Source organism: Pomacea canaliculata, linkage group LG1 (assembly GCF_003073045.1).
Source record: "Pomacea canaliculata isolate SZHN2017 linkage group LG1, ASM307304v1, whole genome shotgun sequence".
NCBI lineage: Eukaryota > Metazoa > Mollusca > Gastropoda > Architaenioglossa > Ampullariidae > Pomacea > Pomacea canaliculata.
The window spans coordinates 11,024,293-11,045,179 of NC_037590.1; the positions used below are offsets into that span (position 1 = coordinate 11,024,293).

Sequence of the window (20,887 nt, forward strand, 5' to 3'; positions counted from 1 at the left end):
TCTCTCGCAAGAGATACCATGCCATCGCGAACTTGTATTACTGGACTGCTAGCAGACGATTTTTTTTTCAAGTTAACTGCTAAAACGAGGCATTAGATGACAAAGCTTCCGGTTTATTTTTCTTTTTTTCGTTTAGGCTCGCCGAGACTAACAGCGGAGAACTTCGCAAGAGGCTAAACGTTGGTCTTGGCAGACAGACAGCAATCCACCTATACACGTCCATGATGCCATCAATGTTCAAGTATAAGAACCACACCTTTTATTGTATGTCTAGATCTATTTCATTTCAGTCCCTTTGCCACGTCCACCACCCTTTCCACCTCGTGCGCGTTTGTGTATATTTACACACCCTCATAATCTTCATGGTAACTATGCATCTATGGCTTTATTAGGTGGCAGCATTGATTGTGACATAGTTATGGCTGCTGGACAAGTTTTCATTAAATGCAGATTCCTAGGGATCCCCCCCTTTTTTTTTAAACTAAGACCACTCGGATTTCCATATTATGCACTGACTGCAATAAAAGGGATTATGCATATGTGCACTATAGTGTGATATGCATGAAATTGTATAGCTGTATTACATATCTACAGTATGGGCAACTGATAATTGTAAGATGTGTATTGCTATGAGCAAGAGGTGTTTAAAATTGTACTAGTACAACAAAAGTGCATTGTCAGTACAGTTAAGGTATCTACAAATGTTACTTAAAAAAAGGATGTACATATAATTCACAGGGCCTGTAGCATCAATTTACAGCAGAAACAGTCATGGTCACCTTGTGCTGAATGCTGGTTGCAGGTGATTTGTGGGTTGGTTTGGGTGACGCGAGCCGCTTTCCATCAGGACCATAGCACCTTGCGGCAAAATATGGTATTTCTCACTTGCTCAGAACCAAAGTTTTACTGCTTTTCCAAGCAGGACCACCCTCCTTTCAGTAAACAGGTGCAAGCACTGTAAACAGGTGCAAGACTTCTGCCTGCTATTTATACTGGACAGTTTGGGTGCTTTGTCACCCGTCTCGCGCGACCAAGCATGGAGTGGAAAGGGATGCGGGGTGGAGGGAACAAGCACTGTCAGCGGTACACGCTGCCCTAAACAAGCTCTCCCGCTACAATAATATATGTCTAGAAGTTCGGGGCTTTTGGAGAGAGGAAATGAAAACACTTGCAAACAGAAAAACAAAATCAGCTAGAAACAAATTATGACAATGAATTGTAGATTAATTATAATCTTTTATGGTTAGTCACTTTCAATTATACCAGCTCCTTTTTTCTGAAAAGTCATTTAAGAGAGAACATGCAAGACCCTGGGTGAAACAAAAACTAAACTGTTATGACACATTAGGTCTCTTTTCATGATTAATACCTGTAAATTTAAAAACATTGATTGCTAAATGTGACTTTTCTTTCTGATTATAGGGGATGTAGGAAAACAGAAAGATGTAGCAGTTCATGGGTATAACTCAGTAGGCAGTATAGTTTCCTTAGTGTTAGATCGATAGCTTCAGAGCCGGGTAGATTTGGCTTAGATGGGTCACGTGTTCTAGCAGTATATAGTTCAGGGTAGATGTTTAGTCGGGGTCTTTTCCGAATACAACAGGGACTACCGTCTCTGAGCGCCATACCAGCAAGTCTGAGGGAGGCCCGTTCTAAGTGAACGCTACTTGCTGGCACTTGCAGTCTGGAACCTTGGAGAGTGAGGAAGGGGTCTCCACCCTCGCAGACGACAAGAAGGGGATACAGTGATACACCGACGAACCGGGAAGGATGGGACTTGAAAAGAGCATTGCAAAGCTGACCATATTCTCAGTTCTTAAAACAAAACAAAACCTTTGCTTGCAGTCTAAATTTCCTTTCAAATTTAATTCATTTACATACAGAGTCTGAGGCACACAATTCAACAGCTTTACAAAACTGTCAGTACTTTTATTAAGAGTATGTCTCTAGCTTTCACTCAAGCTAATCAACGAGTCGGTTTCCTACTCATCACAAATAAAAGCTAGCCCAGTAAGGACTCGGGCTGTCTTCGGAACTGATTTTTATTAAGAGTTACACTCTCTAGCTTTCACTCAAGCTGCTTTCTATTCATCATAAATAAAAACTAACCCAGTAAGGATTTGGGTCATCTACTGAACATTGGGGTTACTGGCCAGCACTACAAGCATGCGCATCATGCTTATCTAGTTCTCTCGGAATAGTTCCCAAAGTCCATTCTGCTTTGAGGCTTTCACAAGCTCTAAAATGCCTCTCAGAAATGATCATTCTATGCAAAAAAAAAAACAACAAAAACGTCCAGAAACTCTTAACCCATTCATAAATTTAGGTATTTGCCAATAGAGAAAGATCATGGGTATTTAATTCTAAATACATGTTCAGTGAATTCTGAATTTTACTAACATCAAATGATAATTTACTCAATACCCTCATTATATAATGCTGGGAGAAGTTCTCATATGATACCTGTACATTATTACATCCAAAATAGAGTTCAATGTCAACAGCCATCAAAAGTCCTTTAATTTTTTTCATACACATTTCTACCTTTCAGTGACACACTACAAACTTGGTCATCATCATATAAAAAGACCCAGATCACACTTTTTTTCTGAATGCATGCATGCACACACATTCACTAACGAATCACTCAGGTTACATGTAACATAAAATCAGTCAGCTTAATGAAATTTTGTCTGCCATTTTCACCTGTTGGAACCAAAGAAACATAAATGGAAAAAAAATTAAGCTATTGCTTTCCCAGGATTACAATCAGCTGACACCTTTAACTTAGACAAGCTACTCTGATGAGTTGATTAAAAAAAACCCACTTCTCCATGCAGAGCTGATGTCTGTTTAAAAAAGAAAGGTAAAAAGAAATCCGTCCTTAACAAACAAAAAACTCCTCCCTCTCCTTGTTTATGTTGTTTGGCAAAATACATTTTAATGTTATTTAGAGCTTGCAAAATTACCACAATTACTTTACTGGGAAAAAAAAAACATGACACAAAGATATCAAAATATATCAGGAATCAGCTTCTGATTCTCCTAAAATGTGTGGCTTTTTGTGACTTTCCTTCTGGATGCTGGTGATACTCAGACACTTTATCCAAATTCCTTCACTGGAAAGCAAACACATCTGTCAAAGAGGTCTACACGAAGAGAATAAGACATATGCATGAAACAAATGCATCAGAACAATTCAAGAATCTGTTATTCTTCTGAAACGTGTGACTTCTTTGTGACTTTCCTTCTGGAAGCTGGCGATACCGAGATTGTCTTCTGTCTTTTGGCTGATGGGAAGGATTTCTTTGCTACTTAAGAAACAAAAGTTCTTTTGAATTTAGCAAGAAATTTTCTGCGAACAACATCTTCCCGTCTCATTTCTATCATTTTCTTCTCCCACTCTTCTAATTCCTTGAAGTACTGTTCTCTTCTAACCTTGGCATCTTCCTCATATATCTGCAAGAAAATTCATTAACAATGATTTTAGAAGGACATTCAGTTCACGTTTTTACTATCTTAATAGATTAACAGATAACGAATGTAAGTGGTTCTTTTTAAACTTGAGAATATTTTTAGTTTAGTTTGTTCCTTGCTACTCCGCTCCACCGTCCTTGTTGACAATGCTCCCCAGATACGTGAAGCGGTCTGCTACCAGGATGTTCTCTCCTTGAAGTTGTAGTGGGAGTTCCTGGTTCTTGTTGATTCTCATCACTTCGGTCTTCTTTCTGTTGACCTTTAAGCCAGTCTTCTCTGCTTCCTCGGCTAGCTTACTCAGTTTGGTTTGTGCATGCTGCTGCCAATCAGATAAGGTCATCTGCAAAGTCCAGGTCCTCTAGCTGTTTGGTGAAGGTCCAGTGGATACCGGTGTTGTTGTCTTGCGCATAAGACAGTCTATGATCATCAGGAAGATTGTTGGTGATGATATGTAAACCTGTCTTACGCCGGTCTTCATTACGAAAGGTTTAGTGAGTTTGTCGTTGTGGACAACTTGGTAGGAAAAGTCTTCGTACGATCCCTGGATAATGTTTATGAGCTTAGGCAGAATACCATAGTAAATCATCAGACTCCAGATGACGTCCCTGTCTACACTGTCAAAGGCCTTCTAAAGTCCACAAAACTTATACAACTGTTACAGAAACCGCAAACTTAAGAATACACCAGTAAAAATATTATAAAAATTCAACTACCTCTTTCTCCTCTTTGGGAATATTGTGCCAGTAATCTGCAAGACGTTTATTAAATTGCTGAAAAAAGTTAAAAGTCCTTGCATTAGAATATTAATTATATAATGCTGGACATACTATCTTCTCTAGATCTTATCAGAATAACCACCATAGCTAAGTATATAAAAAAGGCATTCTGCACACACACACACACAGTGCATCAACATGTAAATACATAAATATTAAATATTTTAAAAACCAACCTGAAACGGTTTGTGTTCTTTTCCAGATATCCGTAGATATAGGTGATAAAAACTAACCTGTAAATTCCAGCCTCCAAAACTCATCCGTTAATTATCCACTAAGATTCGCACCTGTGATCAACAAGCGCTGATAACTGTGCTACGTTACGCTTGTGCACCATTCACAACATTGCTGCAGTCAACACCAATCAGAGAGAGAGAATGAGCGACAGGTGGGATAATTCGGACGCTGACAGTCTGCATTTCTCGTGGTTTTGAAAACTGCTATTTTAGCATGAGAAATGCAGACTTTCAACCTCCGAATAGTCCAAACTGGCAACTTTGTGAAGGCTGCACTAGAGTGATGTAATACAGCATTACTGGCACTCGTTGATCGCAGGTGCGAATCGCGTACTTTTCTAGCGGATAATTAACGGATGGGTTTTGAAAGCTGAAATTTACAGGTTACGTTGATATTGCCTTTACTACCGATATCTTCAAAAAATGCAAACCTTTCAGGTTGGTCTTTAGAGTTTAAACCACAAATTGTACTCTCTGCTTAGTGTGTAAATCCAAAAGTAACAGACTGTTATACACGTAACAGAGACTGTGATGAGTTTGTTTTTTAAGTGTACACAGCATACACAGCAAAGGCAGAGAATCTTTTTTTAAAGTCCACAAATTTTGTTTTCCATTCAAAAGATGGTCCTCAGCCTATTTTCTTTTCACCACTCACAATCATAGATGTATCACCCCGTTCAAGCCGAGAAGATCTCACAAACAGCATGAATGCGTTTGGTGGTTTCTTTGGCTTTCCCAGATTGCGAAACTCCTGCAGTGCAAGGATTACATGATCTATGAAAATATGTACATAAAATAACTTGCAGATTTTATGCACTAAATGTTTTCATAATTTATATCTCAAGCTAAATCACTCTCATAAAAAATTTTGCTGCAAACATTTACATTTTTTCACAGAACAATCCTTCAAATTTTATTCTCAAGTCATAAATTTATCCTCAAATGAACAACTGAGCATCTTTTAATATTATGTAACCAATGAACAACTCGAAAGCTTCCTGGCACCATATACATTTTGAAATGAAGGACATATATCTGTCTTGCTTTGATAAACTCATCTTTCACTAACTTGTTTTTCTTTAAATCTTTCTCGATGTGCCCTTTGTGCACGTGTATCATTATGTAGCTGAGCTTTTTCTTGCTCACTGAGTCCATCTAAAAACACCAAATACTTCTGTTTGTAGTCCTGATATTCTTCTTGTGCATGTAACTTGTATGCCTGTTAAGACCAAAGAAAAAAACATGCTACAATTAAATGGGTGACTCCTTGCATGCATAAATTGCAGGTAATTAAAAATTATATTCTATTAAGGTAACAGGATATAAATCTACGAGGATTAAATTTTTAAAACTCTGAGTGTTTTTTGATGAAGTGATTCTTTCATCCTGTCCTAGACATAAATGGACAAAATGAAAAGACAAAGTTTGCATCAATTACCTGTGTTTAGATTTGTGATTTTAAACAAGTAGATACTGGAACTATACTACATCAATCAAACACACGTTTCCGCCAGTTCCTATTTATAACTCACATTTCGCTCCTCTGGGTCTAGTTCCTGCCATAGTTGACTTGCAATCTTGCTTATTTTATGCATATTGGCACCTTGATTAAAAAAGGGGAAAAAGAAAACCATGTAACAACATTCTATATCTCATACTCCAATATTTATATCAAAAATTACCAAAATTGTAGTAATATAAAAAATTTTAATATAGCTTAAAAATATGCAATATTTTCAGGTTATTTTTTTAGGTCATGAAAGAAGTCAATGTCACTGTAATGTAAAGAAGCAATGGAAATGATACCAGAAATTTAAACATGAAAATAAGCAAAAATTTGACATGAGTGCCTATGGTCAACCTGGGTTATTCTTTTGAATTTCTGAATACTTCTCATGCATAAACTTCACAAATGGGCCAGGTGGTGGTTTGGGAGCATCAGGAGATTGGATAGACTGAGACATGCTGATGAAGCATCGTGCATCCTGAAATGGTCTGTGGACACAAGATGCATAAGATGGGTAACTTTCCATAACAACTTTACCTGGTATCAAGTACTGTATCATACAAACAAACCTATAATTTGCTTATATCACATTAGGTTAAGTTTATCATCATATGTAACAGTAACATAATGCAGTACAAAATTAAAGTCTTCTAAATCATGTTCCTTCATAACTACTGAGTGGTGCTTTCGCACTACCCAAAGATACAACAAAGTATAAAGGTATTCACAAGCTTCTTAACTACCCATCATTAAATTTATGGTTACCCTTTCAAAGCAATACTGAATGCAACTGTGCATTTCTATTCTATGCGGACAGTACGTTTTACTTAGAAAATTTAAAAATTAAAGCAAAATCTGAACTAAATGGGAAATACATAAAAAAGCAAAAAGAACAGCCATGGTAAGATGTTCAGAATTCAAACACTCCATTTACGAACAAGCAAAACAGGAATGTTAAATATGTTTCAAATTCTCAAACACACACAAGCACAAGAGGATATGGCAAGTAAAGAGAGGATAGTGATTTTTTCTTCCTCCAAGATAAACACATTCTCAGTTGTTGCTGTGCTACACACTGCTTAAATTTAGAAAGATTTGAAGAGTTACTGGTGATCCTTATACTGTTTCAGATGGTCTATAAAGGTTGTCACCAACTGTACAAATCTGTCACTAGGCATTGGTTCAAGGTTGGTTGCCATACACTCCTTTCTGCATAACACTTACTCCTTTGCATCCTTGTCCCGATTTCAAATGTGTGATGCTCTTAAGGCAGAGTCATGTTGAGAAATGGTTAACTGCTCCTTTGAGGATGAGATGCACAACACTGACAAGCCAAAGCAATATGTTCTGATGTGCACCAGGCTCCAACTGGCTTATGTAGCTTTTAAACCACTTTGCTGACAAAAATAGTACGCTGATATTAGAAATGCCTATGCTACAATTAACCTAAGAAAACAAGACTGACTCATCAAACATGTGAACCGATTATTTTAGAGTTGGATCCAATCAATGAGACTTTCTCCAGGCCTTTAGTCTAGACTCTCCAGAATAGTAACTAAAACATTCAACGCAGTAGTGGCTAGACTGGAGAGGGTCTGGTACACCCATAACATGTACAATCCAAACAAGTCCCTCACAGTACCGATCCTGTTTTATAGATATGAAACGTTGACTCTACTTGTTGATACAATTCAAGAGGCTGCTTTAGATCTCATACAAGGTACATAAAATCAAAGACTTTGTATGAAGCATGATTGCCACACTTGATTGGATGCCAGAAACCCTTACTCATAACAGCCAAGTGGCGTAAGCTGGTCTGGTTTGTCATGTGACCTGGCACAAGTACCTTAGAAGGTGGTCAACACCAATGTGGCCAGAAGAAGAACTGGCTTACAAACATGGACCTTCTCCCATTGCTCAAGACAGGCATGTGGCTGGCCTTATCAGCTGCTATGTCTATCAATGTGCTCCCTCCAATGACCAGCTCCAGTCAAGAGAATGAATGAAGCATGGACAATTGCTTCAATTTCAGTTAGGCAGCTACAACAGTGTTGTTCCTTATGTTGCTGGATTATCCCTTTTACATTGCTGTTATGCATATGGAATTAAGATATAGCTTGTTTTTTTTTTTCTTTTAAAAGGAAGGTTATTCTGGTTCTTGAACAGACATTTCCTGGCAGTTTTGTTTCATACAATTTTTGTAGTTAATGCATCTCTTTCACAAAGCTGGATCGTTTCAGCCTTCTCATGGAGAACCATTTCTGTCTGGTGCCCATGAGATGACTTTCAGACGTCTATATTTTTAGCTTGTATGAGTGCTGTACATTCTCTAGGGTGATATCTGTTGTTTCCTCCATCCACTGGTGTTGTTCTCATGGCAACAGTGATGTTATTGGTGCTTGGTTTTGAATTACATCCATGGTCTGTTGATGCGACCTGTTTGCTGTCAACCAAGAGCTGGATCTATATTCTAGGTGTGGCCTTATGGTTCCCTGAAACAGGATCTTTCCATTAGCATCCCAATTCTTTATGTCAGTTTTCTTCTAAAGCAAGGATGATCCTAAAAATTGGACGAACAAAGCTATAGCTAGAAGCTATTGCCCAATTAGTATGACAAGCAATGTGTATAAAACTATGGAACCAGTGGCTATCATTGTACCAGAGCAAGCAGGATAGGCAACAGAAGCACAGAAGATCAAAATGAGCATCTTTCACAGGTTATTGAGGATCCTTTCCAATCCCATAAAATGAACCTTTCTGTCTTTAGAGACTTATAAAAAGCATTTGAAATTCTGGAAAGATGAACTTCTGGTGGAGCTCCTGCCAGTGGAATAAAATTAAAGGCAACTTCTACAGGTGAATCAAATCCTACTCGCATAAGCACAGAGCCAGAAAGCAAATAGACGGAAGCTGTGAACAGAAAGTGCTATTGAGACAACAAGTACTTAAGGGCGATGTCCTGTCACCAACAGCTTATCCTCTACATCCCTGACTTTGTATCAAAGCTGCCCAGTGGGTTAAAGCAGTACTGTATTCCTATGACCTGGTTTTATGGTGTTCCGGAAAGTGTGCAACCATTGCAACATACAGAAGGCAGCTTTCTTAGTGTCGCAACCTGGACAGCTGGTGTGTTACCATTAACAAAGAGAAAATAACAGTTACGCTCTTCTCTTTCTCCACTAAAGAGCAGGCAACTTATTAACAGACGGTAACAAATAATATTTGAAGACCAGCTAATGTACCTAGAGATCACTTTTGTCATGACTAATATCATTATTTCTAACCCAGCAAATAATGGAAATATGTCAAAACATTTTACAAAAACAATAAACAAATTTTTAGAGCATATTCTTAGAATGTTTAAAATGTAATGATCTATAAAAAAAATTAAGTTTGAAGAGAACTAAAACTCTTCCATGAGCATCCTACAACTGGTACCGTCTATCAACCATTTTGCTTCTTCAAAGTTTTCACAATCCTCTGCGGAATTTCTGGACCCACACTAGTATCATTCAATTTCTGTCTGACTGATAAGACTTAGACTGTGTTCCATGATGAATAAACGATGAATAAAAATCATGTCATGCTCCACTTTCTTTGCCAACTCCATTCTGTTCATTTTTACACAAAACCACTGTAATCATGGATCCAGTCTCATGGTTCTCATCAGTCATATGCATCTGTGTTGCCACCCCACCAACTACACCTCAATCTATCAGCACTATAAAAGTCTGGTGATGTCAAAGACTGAATGATACAAAACAAACTGAAACTCAATAATGATAAAATGAAATCCTCGGTAGTATAGTGGATAAAATGAAAGTCCCTTTATGCTCAAGAAGAAGAATCCATCATCGTTCATCAGTCCACTTGAATATGTCAAGGTGGACAACTATTCCTGTCACCAGAACAACATATGGGCAAAAGATTTTTATTTACTATGCAACAAAACAGTGGAACTCTCTCTGTCTCCTTCCATATCCGCCACTTACCCACCATCGAATCCTTTAAAAGTGCACTGAATACAAATCACTTCCTCGAGCATTACTTTTAACGACCTAAGGCTAGTACATCTTTCAACCATTGATCTCACATTTTATTTCGTCTATTGGCTAGTCCGCCTACTCGCCTTCCTCTCCAGTCACGCAACTCACTTCTCATTCATTATTATTTGTTACCCGATTCATGTTTGTGTCTTCTACGCTTTTTTAATTACTTGCAGTATTGGTGTTAATCGATCCGTTCTCCGTATACTCTCCATGTCTTGTGTCCAGCACTGAGAGAATGTTCCTTCGTGAGAGCAATCATAAATCGCGCGCTTATTATTATTGCTACCAATTCAAGGACGAATGAATAAATGATGTATCTAGAGATTAATCAAATACCAAAACTATCTTAGAATTGTCACCTATCAAACATTCAGCATACCCAGGTGTGGTTAATGCCAAATGCTTCATGAAAACATCAGAGATCGCTCTACAACGTGCAAGTATGACGGCCATGTTTACTCGCGCGTGTTGACAGGGTAATCGTTAGTTACATTGTGACAAATAACGAAAATATGCCAAAGCGTTTTATAGAAGCAATAAAACAAGTGGAAAGAGAAAAATAAAATATTTGGAATACATTCTTAGAATGTTTAACATTTATTTAAGTATCTACAAAAATAAAACAGAGTTAGAATGCAGTGAGTTTGTGACACCTCCCTGAACATAGTCTAAGCACGAAGCTTTGCTATCATGCACAGCGTAAATTGCATTGGGTGATCGCCAGTTGTTGTTGTTTTGGTTTTTTCCCCATAACTTTGCAGCTTGGATGAGCTAGGTTCTTGGTGTTGGACTTTGCAATCCAGTTACATGAATCAGAGTTGACCTAATGGCTCCAGAGCCTCCAGTGATAATTCCAGATGCCTGATTTTGGGTTCTGCATGGCTATACGTTTCAAAGTTGGACCCCAAGCAGCCCTTCCATATTCCAAAACTGGACTTCTTTGGCCACTGAAGTCTGCTCCCCAAGAAGTTCCATTCATCTTTTTCATCAGGGAAATTCGATCCATGCTTAGCCCGTGCTGCACACTTTGCATTTTCCAAGTTAATCTGGTATCGAAAGTGACACCTATAATAGGCATCTTAATTGGTTCCTTGTCTTGAAAGAGAGAGCGTCTCCACATACATGTACTTTGAGGTTTGTAACTTGTCTAGATGTTTTCTGTGTTGAAGTCTGGCCTTTCTGTTGGAGAGGTAATGACAGATAGTGTGATTTCAGTCTTGTAAGAGATCGTCTATTTCCGGTGCTATAGATAAGCCACTTGATCTCCTGTTGATCTGTTCTGCCTAAAACCAGACTGTACTGATGATTTTTTGTTTTTCCAGGTCGTCCTTGTGTTTATCATTCTACCATTTTGCCAACGCATGTAACGTTAGCCAGTAACTGTCCACTCAGATTTTTTCAGTATTGGTATCATTCATGGTAACATATCTCTCTATGATTGTGGCCCGAAAAGTGTTTGTCCAGCTGGTGTTGTAGATCTTGAGCATTATCACTGATTTGATCTCTTATGAGATTGGGTTGGTACCAAACTTACAGTCTTTGACAAGCTGTCGTCATCTTAATTGTAACATTACGAGATCGATTCGCCTTAAACTTATGGATGTTGAGCAGGTTAAAGAGCAGCTTCTTTAATTGTCGCTATCGCCGTGGTCATCGGAAGCAGCGTCCTCTGAATAATTATGGTGTGTGTGTGTGTTTAGGATTTTCCCATTCCAGTCTAGAGTTAAACATCACACTGTACCAGTTCTTGTCTCAAATTATTTCAGCAGCTTGACAAGCAATTGATCTATTGGATATCAAACAGGTACAACTTAATAATTCCGTTGATAGCTCCCTATGGAAGCTTGATGTTAGTTTTTGTTCCACTTCTTCCCTTCATACAGCTGAACTGTACATATGAACTATATTAACTTACATATGGATTGTGTCCATGTTGTAAGTGTTCCTATATGAATGTAACTCACCTAGCTGTTTCCAATCACCAAGCTTTAGACATGCACGCACGTTTTCAAATAATTCAAATTGTTTAAACAAAAGGCTCAAGTGGACAGAATCATACCAAAACTCTTAAATAAATTTGGATAACATTTACCTACGTAATTTTGTCTGAGGACTAAAGAAACAGCATTCATAGACTTGTTAAGGATAGTTTAGTTTAGCCCTTCTTACTCCTCGGGGAGCATAGGGCAGTAAGACCTCGTCAGCGGAGCCAGTTTTGGGCAGCCCTCGCCTGAGATCGCCACCGCAGCTGTTGTCCGTTGCCTGGGGCAACCGGAGGAGCAGCAGTGCCAGTGAGCTAGGGACAGTGTGTCGGAAGACTCACCTCCAACTTCATCGCCATCGTTCGTTGCCTGGGGCAACGGTGTGCGATCTATGATCTCCGCAATAGTGTGCCGAGACAACTGGTTGTCGAGGGGCAGCCTGTCGCGAGGACACTGCCGTGTACACCTGTGTACGCATCGGAGGAGTGTTCGTCGGACACAGATTCAGAGCCATAAAGTGCTGGGAGGAAAGTGTTATTTTTTTTTTTTTTTTGCTTTCTTTCACTGACCGGATGTCAGATTGTTCAATTAGAGATCCTTAGGGCGTTTAATGTAATCAACCTTGCCGTTTTTCTTGTGATTATAATTTGTTTGATGTAAAACCGTGTTGTCGGTTGTTTGCGCACGCGGATGAGTGTGATTGTCAGTGCGTACGAGTGAAGAAACGGGCGAGTGGGTGTGAGAGGGCGAAAGTCGGGTGAGTGAGCTAGCTGAAGTGTCCCATTTCCCCTCGGGCGAGATAGGCCCATCCTTCTCCCCGCCTCAGTCGTCATAAACACATAGAAGTAAAATGTGTCTGTGGTAATAGATTCCTGAAATAAAAAGACGTAGAAAAGGGTGAACTTTAAAAGAGCATTGCAAAGCTGAACCATATTCTCAGTTCAAAAAACAAAACAAAAACTTTGCTTGCAGTCTAAATTTCCTTTCAAATTTAATTCCTTTACATACAGAGGCACACAATTTAACAGCTTTACAAAACTGTCAGTACTTTTACTCAAACTAAACAACGAATCGGTTTCCTACTCATCACAAATAAAAACTAACCTAGTAAGGACTCGGGCTGTCTATTGAAATGGACTTTTATTAAGAGTTACATTCTTTAGCTTTCACTCAAGCTAATCAACTTTCTACTCATCATGAAAAAAAACTAACCCAGTAAGGATTTGGGTCGTCTACGGAACTGATACAAGGCAGAGACGTTATACCCTACGCCTCTGTACAAGGTAACGTTTTTCCTTGTTTCCTTGGGGTTACTAGCCTGCACTACAAGCATGCGCCTCATGCTTATCTAGTTCTCTCGGAATAGTTCCCAAAGTTCATTCTGCTTTGAAGCTTTCACAAGCTCTAAAATATCTCTCAGAAATGATCATTCTATGCAAAAATAAAATGTCCAGAAACTCTTAACCCATTCATAAATTTAGGTATTTGCCAATAGAGAAAGATCATGGGTATTTAATTCTAAATACATGTTCAGTGAATTCTGAATTTTACTAACATTAAATGAAAATTTACTCAATACCCTCATTATATAATGCTGGGAGAAGTTCTCATATGATACTATTGCATCCAAAAAGAGTTCAATGTCAACAGCCATCAGCCATCAAAAGTCCTTTATTTTTTTTCACACACATTTCTACCTTTCAGTGACACACTACACACTTGATCATCATCATATAAAAAGACCCAGTTCACACTAAGTGCGTGCAAGCAAATTCACCTGCACACACACACATATGCACTAATGAATCACTCAATTTCCCTCTCCTTGTTTATGATGTTTGCCAAAATACATTTTAATGTTTTTTAGAGCTTGTAAAATTACCCAAATTCCTTTAATGGAAAAAACCCCACATGACACAAAGATATCAAAATATATCAGGAATCAGCTTCTGATTCTCCTAAAATGTGTGGCTTTTTTGTGACTTTCCTTCTGGATGCTGGTGATACTCAGACACTTTATCCAAATTCCTTCACTGGAAAGCAAACACATCTGTCAAAGAGGTCTACACGAAGAGAATAGGACATTTGCATGAAACAAATGCATCAGAACATTTCAAGAATCTGTTATTCTTGTGAAAAGTGTGACTTCTTTGTGACTTTCCTTCTGGAAGCTGGCGATACCGAGATTGTCTTCTGTCTTTTGGCTGATGGGAAGGATTTCTTTGCTACTTAGGAAACAGAAGTTCTTTCAAATTTGGCAAGAGATTTTTTGCGAACAACATCTTTACGTCCCATTTCTATCATTTTCTTCTCCCACTCTTCTAATTCCTTGAAGTACTGTTCTCTTCTAACCTTGGCATCTTCCTCATATATCTGCAAGAAAATTTATGCGAACTTCTTTAATACACATTCATTAACAATGATTTTAGAAGGACATTCAGTTCACCTTTTTACTATTTAACAGTGTAACAGTCAATGAATGTAAGTGGTTCGTTTTCAAACTTGAGAATATTTTTAGTTTAGTTTGTTCCTTGTTACTCCTTCGGAAGCATAGAGCAGCAACACCACCTTGCCAGCAGACCCACTTTTGGGCAGCCCCCTTCAGTTGGGCCAATGTGGTTCCAACATCCTTTGCCTCGCTATCTACTGTTCTTTTCCAAGTCTGCTTTGGTCTCCCAGCTCTCCTCTTCCTTTGAGGGTTCCAGTCAAGCGTCTGCTTAGCAATGATGTCAGCTGGTTTGCGCAGGGTGTGTTCTGTCCAGCAACATTTGCGCTTCGTGATGTCTTAGTGAATTCCTTGTTACTCCTCAAGGAGCATAGGACCACTTGTGATGTCTTGGCTAGTGGCATTCTGGTTGGTTCTTTTCCACAAAAGTTATATAAAGTTGTTACAGAAACCGCAAACTTAAGAATACACCAGTAAAAATATTATAAAAATTCAACTACCTCTTTCTCCTCTTTGGGAATATTGTGCCAGTAGTCTGCAAGACGTTTACTAAATTGCTGAAAAAAGTTAAGTCCTTGCATTAGAATATTAATTATATAATGCTGAAGATGCTATCTTCTCTAGATCTTATCAGAATAATCACCATAACTAAGTATATTAAAAAAAGGCATTCTGCACACACACAGTGCATCAACAACATGTAAATATATAAATATTAAATATTTAAAAAACCAACCTGAAACGGTTAGTGGGTTTTTTTCCCAGATATCAGTAGATTTAGGCGATATAAACTAACCTGTAAATTTCAGCCTCCAAAACTCATCCATTAATTATCCATTACGATTCGCACTTTTGATCAACAAGCGCTGATAACAGTGTGCTGTGTTACGCTTGTGCACCATTCACAATATTGCCTGCAGTCAACACCAATCAGAGAGAAAGAAAGAATGAGCAACAGGTTGAAAACTGCTATTTTAGCATGAGAAATGCAGACTTTCAACCTCCGAATAGTCCAAACTGGCAACTTTGCGAAGGCTGCACTAGAGTGATGTAATACAGCATTACTGGCACTCGTTGATCGCAAGTGCGAATCGCGTACTTTTCTAGCGGATAATTAACGGATGGGTTTTGAAAGCTGAAATTTACAGGTTAGGTTGATATTGCCCATATCTACCTATATCTTTAAAAAATGCAAACCTTTCAGGTTGGTCTTTAGAGTTTAAACCACAAATTGTACTCTCTGCTTAGTGAGTAAATCCAAATGTAACAGACTGTTATACACGTAACAGAGACTGATGAGTTTGTTTTTTTTAAGTGTACATAGCAAAGGCAGAGAATCTTTTTTTAAGTCCACAAATTTTGCTTTCCATTCAAAAGATGGTCCTCAGCCTATTTGCTTTTCACCACTCACAATTACAGATGCATCCCCCTGATCAAGCCGAGAAGATCTCACAAACAGCATGAATGCGTTTGGTGGTTTCTTTGGCCTTCCTAGACTGCGAAACTCCTGCAGTGTAAGGATTACATGATCTATGAAAATATGTACATGAAATAACTTGCAGATTTTTATGCACTAAATGTTTTCATAATTTATATCTCAAGCTAATAACATAACAAATTTTGCTGCATACATTTACATTTTTTTCAGATAACAATCCTTCAAATTTTATTCTCAAGTCATAAATTTATCCTCAAATGAACAACTGAGCATCTTTTAATATTATGTAACCAATGAATAACTCGAAAGCTTCATGGACCATATACATTTTAAATGAAGGATATATATATATCTGTCTTGTCTTGATAAACTCATCTTTCACTAACTTGTTTTTCTTTCAATCTTTCTCGATGTGCCCTTTTTGCACGTTTATCATTATGAAGCTGAGCTTTTTCTTGCTCACTGAGTCCATCTAAAAACACCAAATACTTCTGTTTGTAGTCCTGATATTCCTCTTGTGCATGTAAGTTGTATGCCTGTTAAGACCAAAGAAAACATGCTACCATTAAATGGGAGACTCCTAGCATGTATAGGAATTTAAAAATTATATTCTTTCAAGGTAACAGGATACAGGATATAAAACCAGGAAGATTTAATTTCTAAAGCTCTGAGTGTTTTTTGATGAAGTGACTCCTTCATCCTGTCCTAGACATAAATGGACAAAATGAAAAGACAAAGTTTGCATCAGTTACCTGTGTTTAGACTCATAATTTAAAACAAGTAGATACTGGAACTATACCATTGCAATCAAACACACGTTTCTGCCAGCTCCTATTTATAACTCACATTTCGCTCCTCTGGGTCTAGCTCACGCCATAGCTGACTTGCAACCTTGCTTATTTTAAATATAGTGGCACCTTGATAAAAAGGGGAAAAAGAAAACTATATCACAACTCTCTATATCTCATACTTCAATATTTATGTCAAAAAATACCAAAATTGTAGTTTGTTAATTTAGCTTTAAAAATGCAACATTCTCAGGTTATTGTTTAGTTCATGAAAGAAGTCAATGTCACTGAAATGTAAACAAGCAATGGAAATGATACCTGAAATTTAAACATGAAAATAAGCAAAAATTTGACATGAGTGCCTATGGTCAACCTGGGTTATTCTTTTGAATTTCTGAATACTTCTCTAGCATAAACTTCACAAATGCGCCAGGTGGTTGTTTGGGAGCATCAGGAGATTGGATAGACTGAGACATGCTGATGAAGCATCGTGCATCCTGAAATGGTCTGTGGACACAAGATGCATAAGATGGGTAACTCTCCATAACAACTTTACCTGGTATCAAGTACTGTATCATACAAACAAACCTATAATTTGCTTATATCACATTAGGTTAAGTTTATCATCATCTGTAACTGTAACATAATGTCCTGATTTCAAATAAGTGATGATCTTAAAGCAGTGTCATGTTGAGCAATGGTTGACTGGTACTTTGAGATGCACAACACGGACAAGCCAAAGCAATATGATCTGATGTGCATCAGGCTCCAACTGGCTTATGTAGCTTTTAAACCACTTTGCTGACAAAAATATTATGCTGATATTAGAAATGCCTATGCTACAATTAACCTAAGAAAACAAGACTGACTCATCAAACATGTGAACCGATTATTTTAGAGTTGGATCCAATCAATGATACTTTCTCCAGCCCTTTAGAATTTAGACTCTCCAGAATAGTAACTAAAACATTCAATGCAGTAGTGGCAAGATTTGAGAGGGTCTGGTACACCCATAACATGTACAATCCAAACAAGTCCCACACTAATATGGTTCAATTCCTATCTGATAGGACTTAGACTGTGTTCCTTGAATGAACATCATGTCATGCTCCACTTTCTTTGGGGTCTCCATTCTATTCATTTTTATATGTAACCACTGTCATCATGCATCCAGTCTCATGGTTCTCATCAGTCATATGCATCTGTGTTGCCACCCCCACCAACTTCATCTCACTCTATCAGGACTATAAAAGTCTGGTGATGTCAATGACTGAATGATACAAAACAAACTGAAACTCAATGATGATAAAATGAAAGCCCCTTTTTGTTCAAGAAGAAGAATCCATCATCGTTCATCAGTCCACTTGAATATGTCAAGGTTGACAAAACCAACCACACCTTAACATCATCTGTCACAAATCTGAGATTCATGATCACTGCTGACATGACCCTTGATAGGCAAGTTATGACTGTCAATCGATCTGCTATGAACTAAGATCAGCTCAATTCACCAGGTTCTCTCTACAAATACTGCCAGCACTCTTGTCTGTATATTTGTTCTACCTAGGCTTCATTACTGTTACTCCATGCTCACAGGCCCGACCTACATACCTTATTCATAAACTCCAGAAAGTACAGAACTCCACTACAGGTCTTGTGCTTAAAGCTAGGGAACAGCATCACATCTTTCCTCTCCTTCATTCTCTGCACTGGATACCATCTGTGCTTGCATTCATTACAAGAAGATTGAGCTTGTGTTTTAATTTCTTTGCAGGCTCCTGCCTGCCTATTTCTCTGACCTTTTCTTCCCCCGTATCCCAGCCACACAACTCCGTTCTTCGTCTGACGAACGTATACCAACTATTCCTGTCACCAGAACAACATATGGGCATAGGATTTTTAGTTATTGTGCAACAAAACAGTGGAACTCTTTCTGTCTCCTTCCATATCCGCCACTTACCCACCATCGAATCTTTAAAACTGCACCAAATACCGTCCATGTCTTGTTTCCAGCACTGAGAGGGTAATCATAAATCGCGCGCTTATTGTTATTGCTACCAATTCAAGGATGAATGAACAAATGATGTATCTAGAGATTAATCAAATGCCAAAACTATCTTAGAATTGTCACCTATCAAACATTCAGCATACCCATGTGTGGTTAATGCCAAATGCTTCATGAAAACATCAGAGATCGCTCTACAACGTGCAAGTATGACGGCCATGTTTATTCCGCGCGTGTTGACAGGGTAATCGTTAGTTACATTGTGACAAATAACGAAAATGTGCCAAAGCGTTTTATAGAAGCAATAATACAAGTGGAAAGAAAAAATAAAATATTTGGAATACATTCTTAGAATGCTTAACATTCATTTAAGTATCTACAAAAATAAAACAGAGTTAGAATGCAGTGAGTTTGTGACACCTCCCTGAGCGTATAGTCTATGCACGAAGCTTTGACATCATGCACAGTGTAAAGGTGTCATCAGCGGTGGGATAATACAATCTACGGTATCATTTGTAATATTAGTAGAAAGGCAGTCGAAAATAAACCAGATGACACAGCATTAACAGCCCCCACCCGTTCCTCTCCACCCCCGCCAAAAGTGAGAGAAAATTTAGTGCTCTTCGCATTTACTGCTTTGTGGTATATATGACAGTATTGTAAAACACGTTAGTGGTGCTATCTTTTCACTTCGCCACTTCAGTTTGACCAGATCGATATCTGGTTTGACGATGGTATCAACATATGTATTCCTCCTACATCCTTTTAAATTAAGATTTGAGTGCTTTATTGATCCCCCCTTTTTTTTTGTTGGGTGAGGGGAAGGGATGTCCACTGGAAAGTGATGATCTCTTTTGCATGGTGGCTGCTGTAGCTATACACTAAATACAGATGTCTTTATTTGGTTGTTGGAAGAGGTCAGAGTCCTGCGCCTTTCTAGTCTGCGAGCTTCTCTAAGAAAGTTAAATTGTTCCTCTTTAATCTACATTTTTACAGACTTTAACATCTTATGCATTGGGTGACTGGACAGGTTTTTGTTTTTTTGTTTGTTTTTTAATTAACTTTGCAGCTTGGATGAGCTAGGTTCTTGGTGTTGCATCTGACCTCCAGACTTTGCAATCCAGTTACATGAATCAGAGTTGACCTAATGGCTCCATTGATAATTCCAGATGCCTATAGCTGATTTTGGGTTTTGGCTACTTTGTCAAAGTTGGACCCCAAGCAGCCCTTCCATATTCCAAAACTGGACTTTTTTGGCCACTGAAGTCCGATCCTCAGGAAGTTCCATACATCTTTTTCATCAGGGAAATTAGATCCATGTTTTGCCCCACTGCACACTTTGTATTTTCCAAGTTAATGCTGGTATTGAAGGTGACACCTAGGCATCTTGATTCCTTGTATTGAAAGAGAGTGTCTCCACATACTTTGAGGCTTGTAACTTGTCTAGATGTTTTCTGTGTTGAAGTCTGGCCTTTCTGTTGGAGAGGTAATGATAGATTACAGTGTGATTTCAGTCTTGTAAGAGATTGATCGTCTATTTCCGGTGCTAGATAAGCCACTATACAATCCCCTCAAACAGTCCAATATATAAAGGCAATAATAATCAAAGATGGGTGACAGAAATAAGAGAAAGGTAGATAAAAAATTAAAAAAATTCAATGAGTGGACAGCACAATATTTTTCACAGATGTTGGAGATAGAGGTGTGCATCATTGGAACAAATCTTCTACTTGACAATGGTTCAAGCATGTTGGGAAATGGCTGACTGGTGCACAACATCAATAGCCTATTGCAGCATGTTTTGACCATGATGTACACCAGGCCCAAACTGGCCAAAGCAGCTTTTAATGCGACTTTGCTGGTAAAAATGTTAAATGAGTTTTGAAATGTCAATGCTACAATTCACTGACACTACTAACTGGATCTAATCAAAGTGACTGTCTCTAGCCCTTTTGACTGAAACTAAAACTTTCGAAGCAGTTTATTTTTAAATACTTTTGAAAAATACCAACAATTGTTTAAACAACCAAAGGTGCCCACAATCATAGTTACTGTTTAACTAGCATCTTTCAAGACACATTCCATGACACTTTTATTTCCATCGGAGGAAGACTCATATACAACCTACGGAGATGACATCGATCTCATAGCAGACAAAGAGAACCGTAAGACCTTGCCAACAG

The 20,887-nt window shown here is 38.2% G+C and overlaps 2 protein-coding genes across 8 annotated transcripts; both read right to left on the bottom strand.

Moving 5' to 3' along the window:
• Nucleotides 1-1,839: 1,839 nt before the first annotated feature.
• Nucleotides 1,840-10,640, bottom strand: LOC112557583 (transcription factor A, mitochondrial-like). Of its 7 annotated transcripts, XM_025227570.1 has the most exons (9): nt 10,425-10,536; nt 7,843-8,488; nt 7,221-7,393; nt 6,351-6,484; nt 6,022-6,092; nt 5,559-5,708; nt 5,145-5,240; nt 4,191-4,247; nt 1,840-3,459 (listed from the first exon to the last, which is right to left on the bottom strand). In XM_025227570.1, exons 4-9 carry the CDS (start codon nt 6,451-6,453, stop codon nt 3,316-3,318), a joined length of 621 nt encoding a protein of 206 aa, XP_025083355.1. In that variant the 5' UTR covers nt 6,454-6,484; nt 7,221-7,393; nt 7,843-8,488; nt 10,425-10,536; the 3' UTR covers nt 1,840-3,315. The 7 variants fall into 7 exon arrangements, with proteins under 7 accessions (XP_025083355.1, XP_025083364.1, XP_025083338.1 ...); XM_025227579.1 differs by lacking the exon at nt 7,221-7,393; XM_025227553.1 differs by having other exon boundaries at nt 7,221-8,488.
• A 3,043-nt stretch (nt 10,641-13,683) lies between these two features.
• On the bottom strand, nt 13,684-19,248 carry LOC112557575 (transcription factor A, mitochondrial-like). The gene is made up of 7 exons (XM_025227525.1): nt 18,851-19,248; nt 17,073-17,206; nt 16,758-16,828; nt 16,298-16,447; nt 15,885-15,980; nt 14,974-15,030; nt 13,684-14,400 (listed from the first exon to the last, which is right to left on the bottom strand). The coding sequence occupies exons 1-7, from the start codon at nt 19,066-19,068 to the stop codon at nt 14,257-14,259; spliced, it is 870 nt and encodes a 289-aa protein (XP_025083310.1). The 5' UTR covers nt 19,069-19,248; the 3' UTR covers nt 13,684-14,256.
• Between the last annotated feature and the right edge of the window lie 1,639 nt (nt 19,249-20,887).

Coding starts and splice junctions, on each gene's coding strand:
- LOC112557583 (XM_025227538.1), bottom strand. CDS start 10,498: ATGGCCGTCATACTTGCACGTTGTAGAGCGATCTCTGATGTTTTCATG. Junction 5,241..5,558: donor AAAGATTTAAAGAAAAACAA/GTTAGTGAAAGA, acceptor CTTGCACTGCAG/GAGTTTCGCAATCTGGGAAA. Junction 3,460..4,190: donor TTCCCAAAGAGGAGAAAGAG/GTAGTTGAATTT, acceptor ATTTTCTTGCAG/ATATATGAGGAAGATGCCAA.
- LOC112557575 (XM_025227525.1), bottom strand. CDS start 19,068: ATGTTAAGCATTCTAAGAATGTATTCCAAATATTTTATTTTTTCTTTC. Junction 16,829..17,072: donor AATTCAAAAGAATAACCCAG/GTTGACCATAGG, acceptor CTTTTTATCAAG/GTGCCACTATATTTAAAATA. Junction 16,448..16,757: donor TAGACCCAGAGGAGCGAAAT/GTGAGTTATAAA, acceptor TGGTCTTAACAG/GCATACAACTTACATGCACA.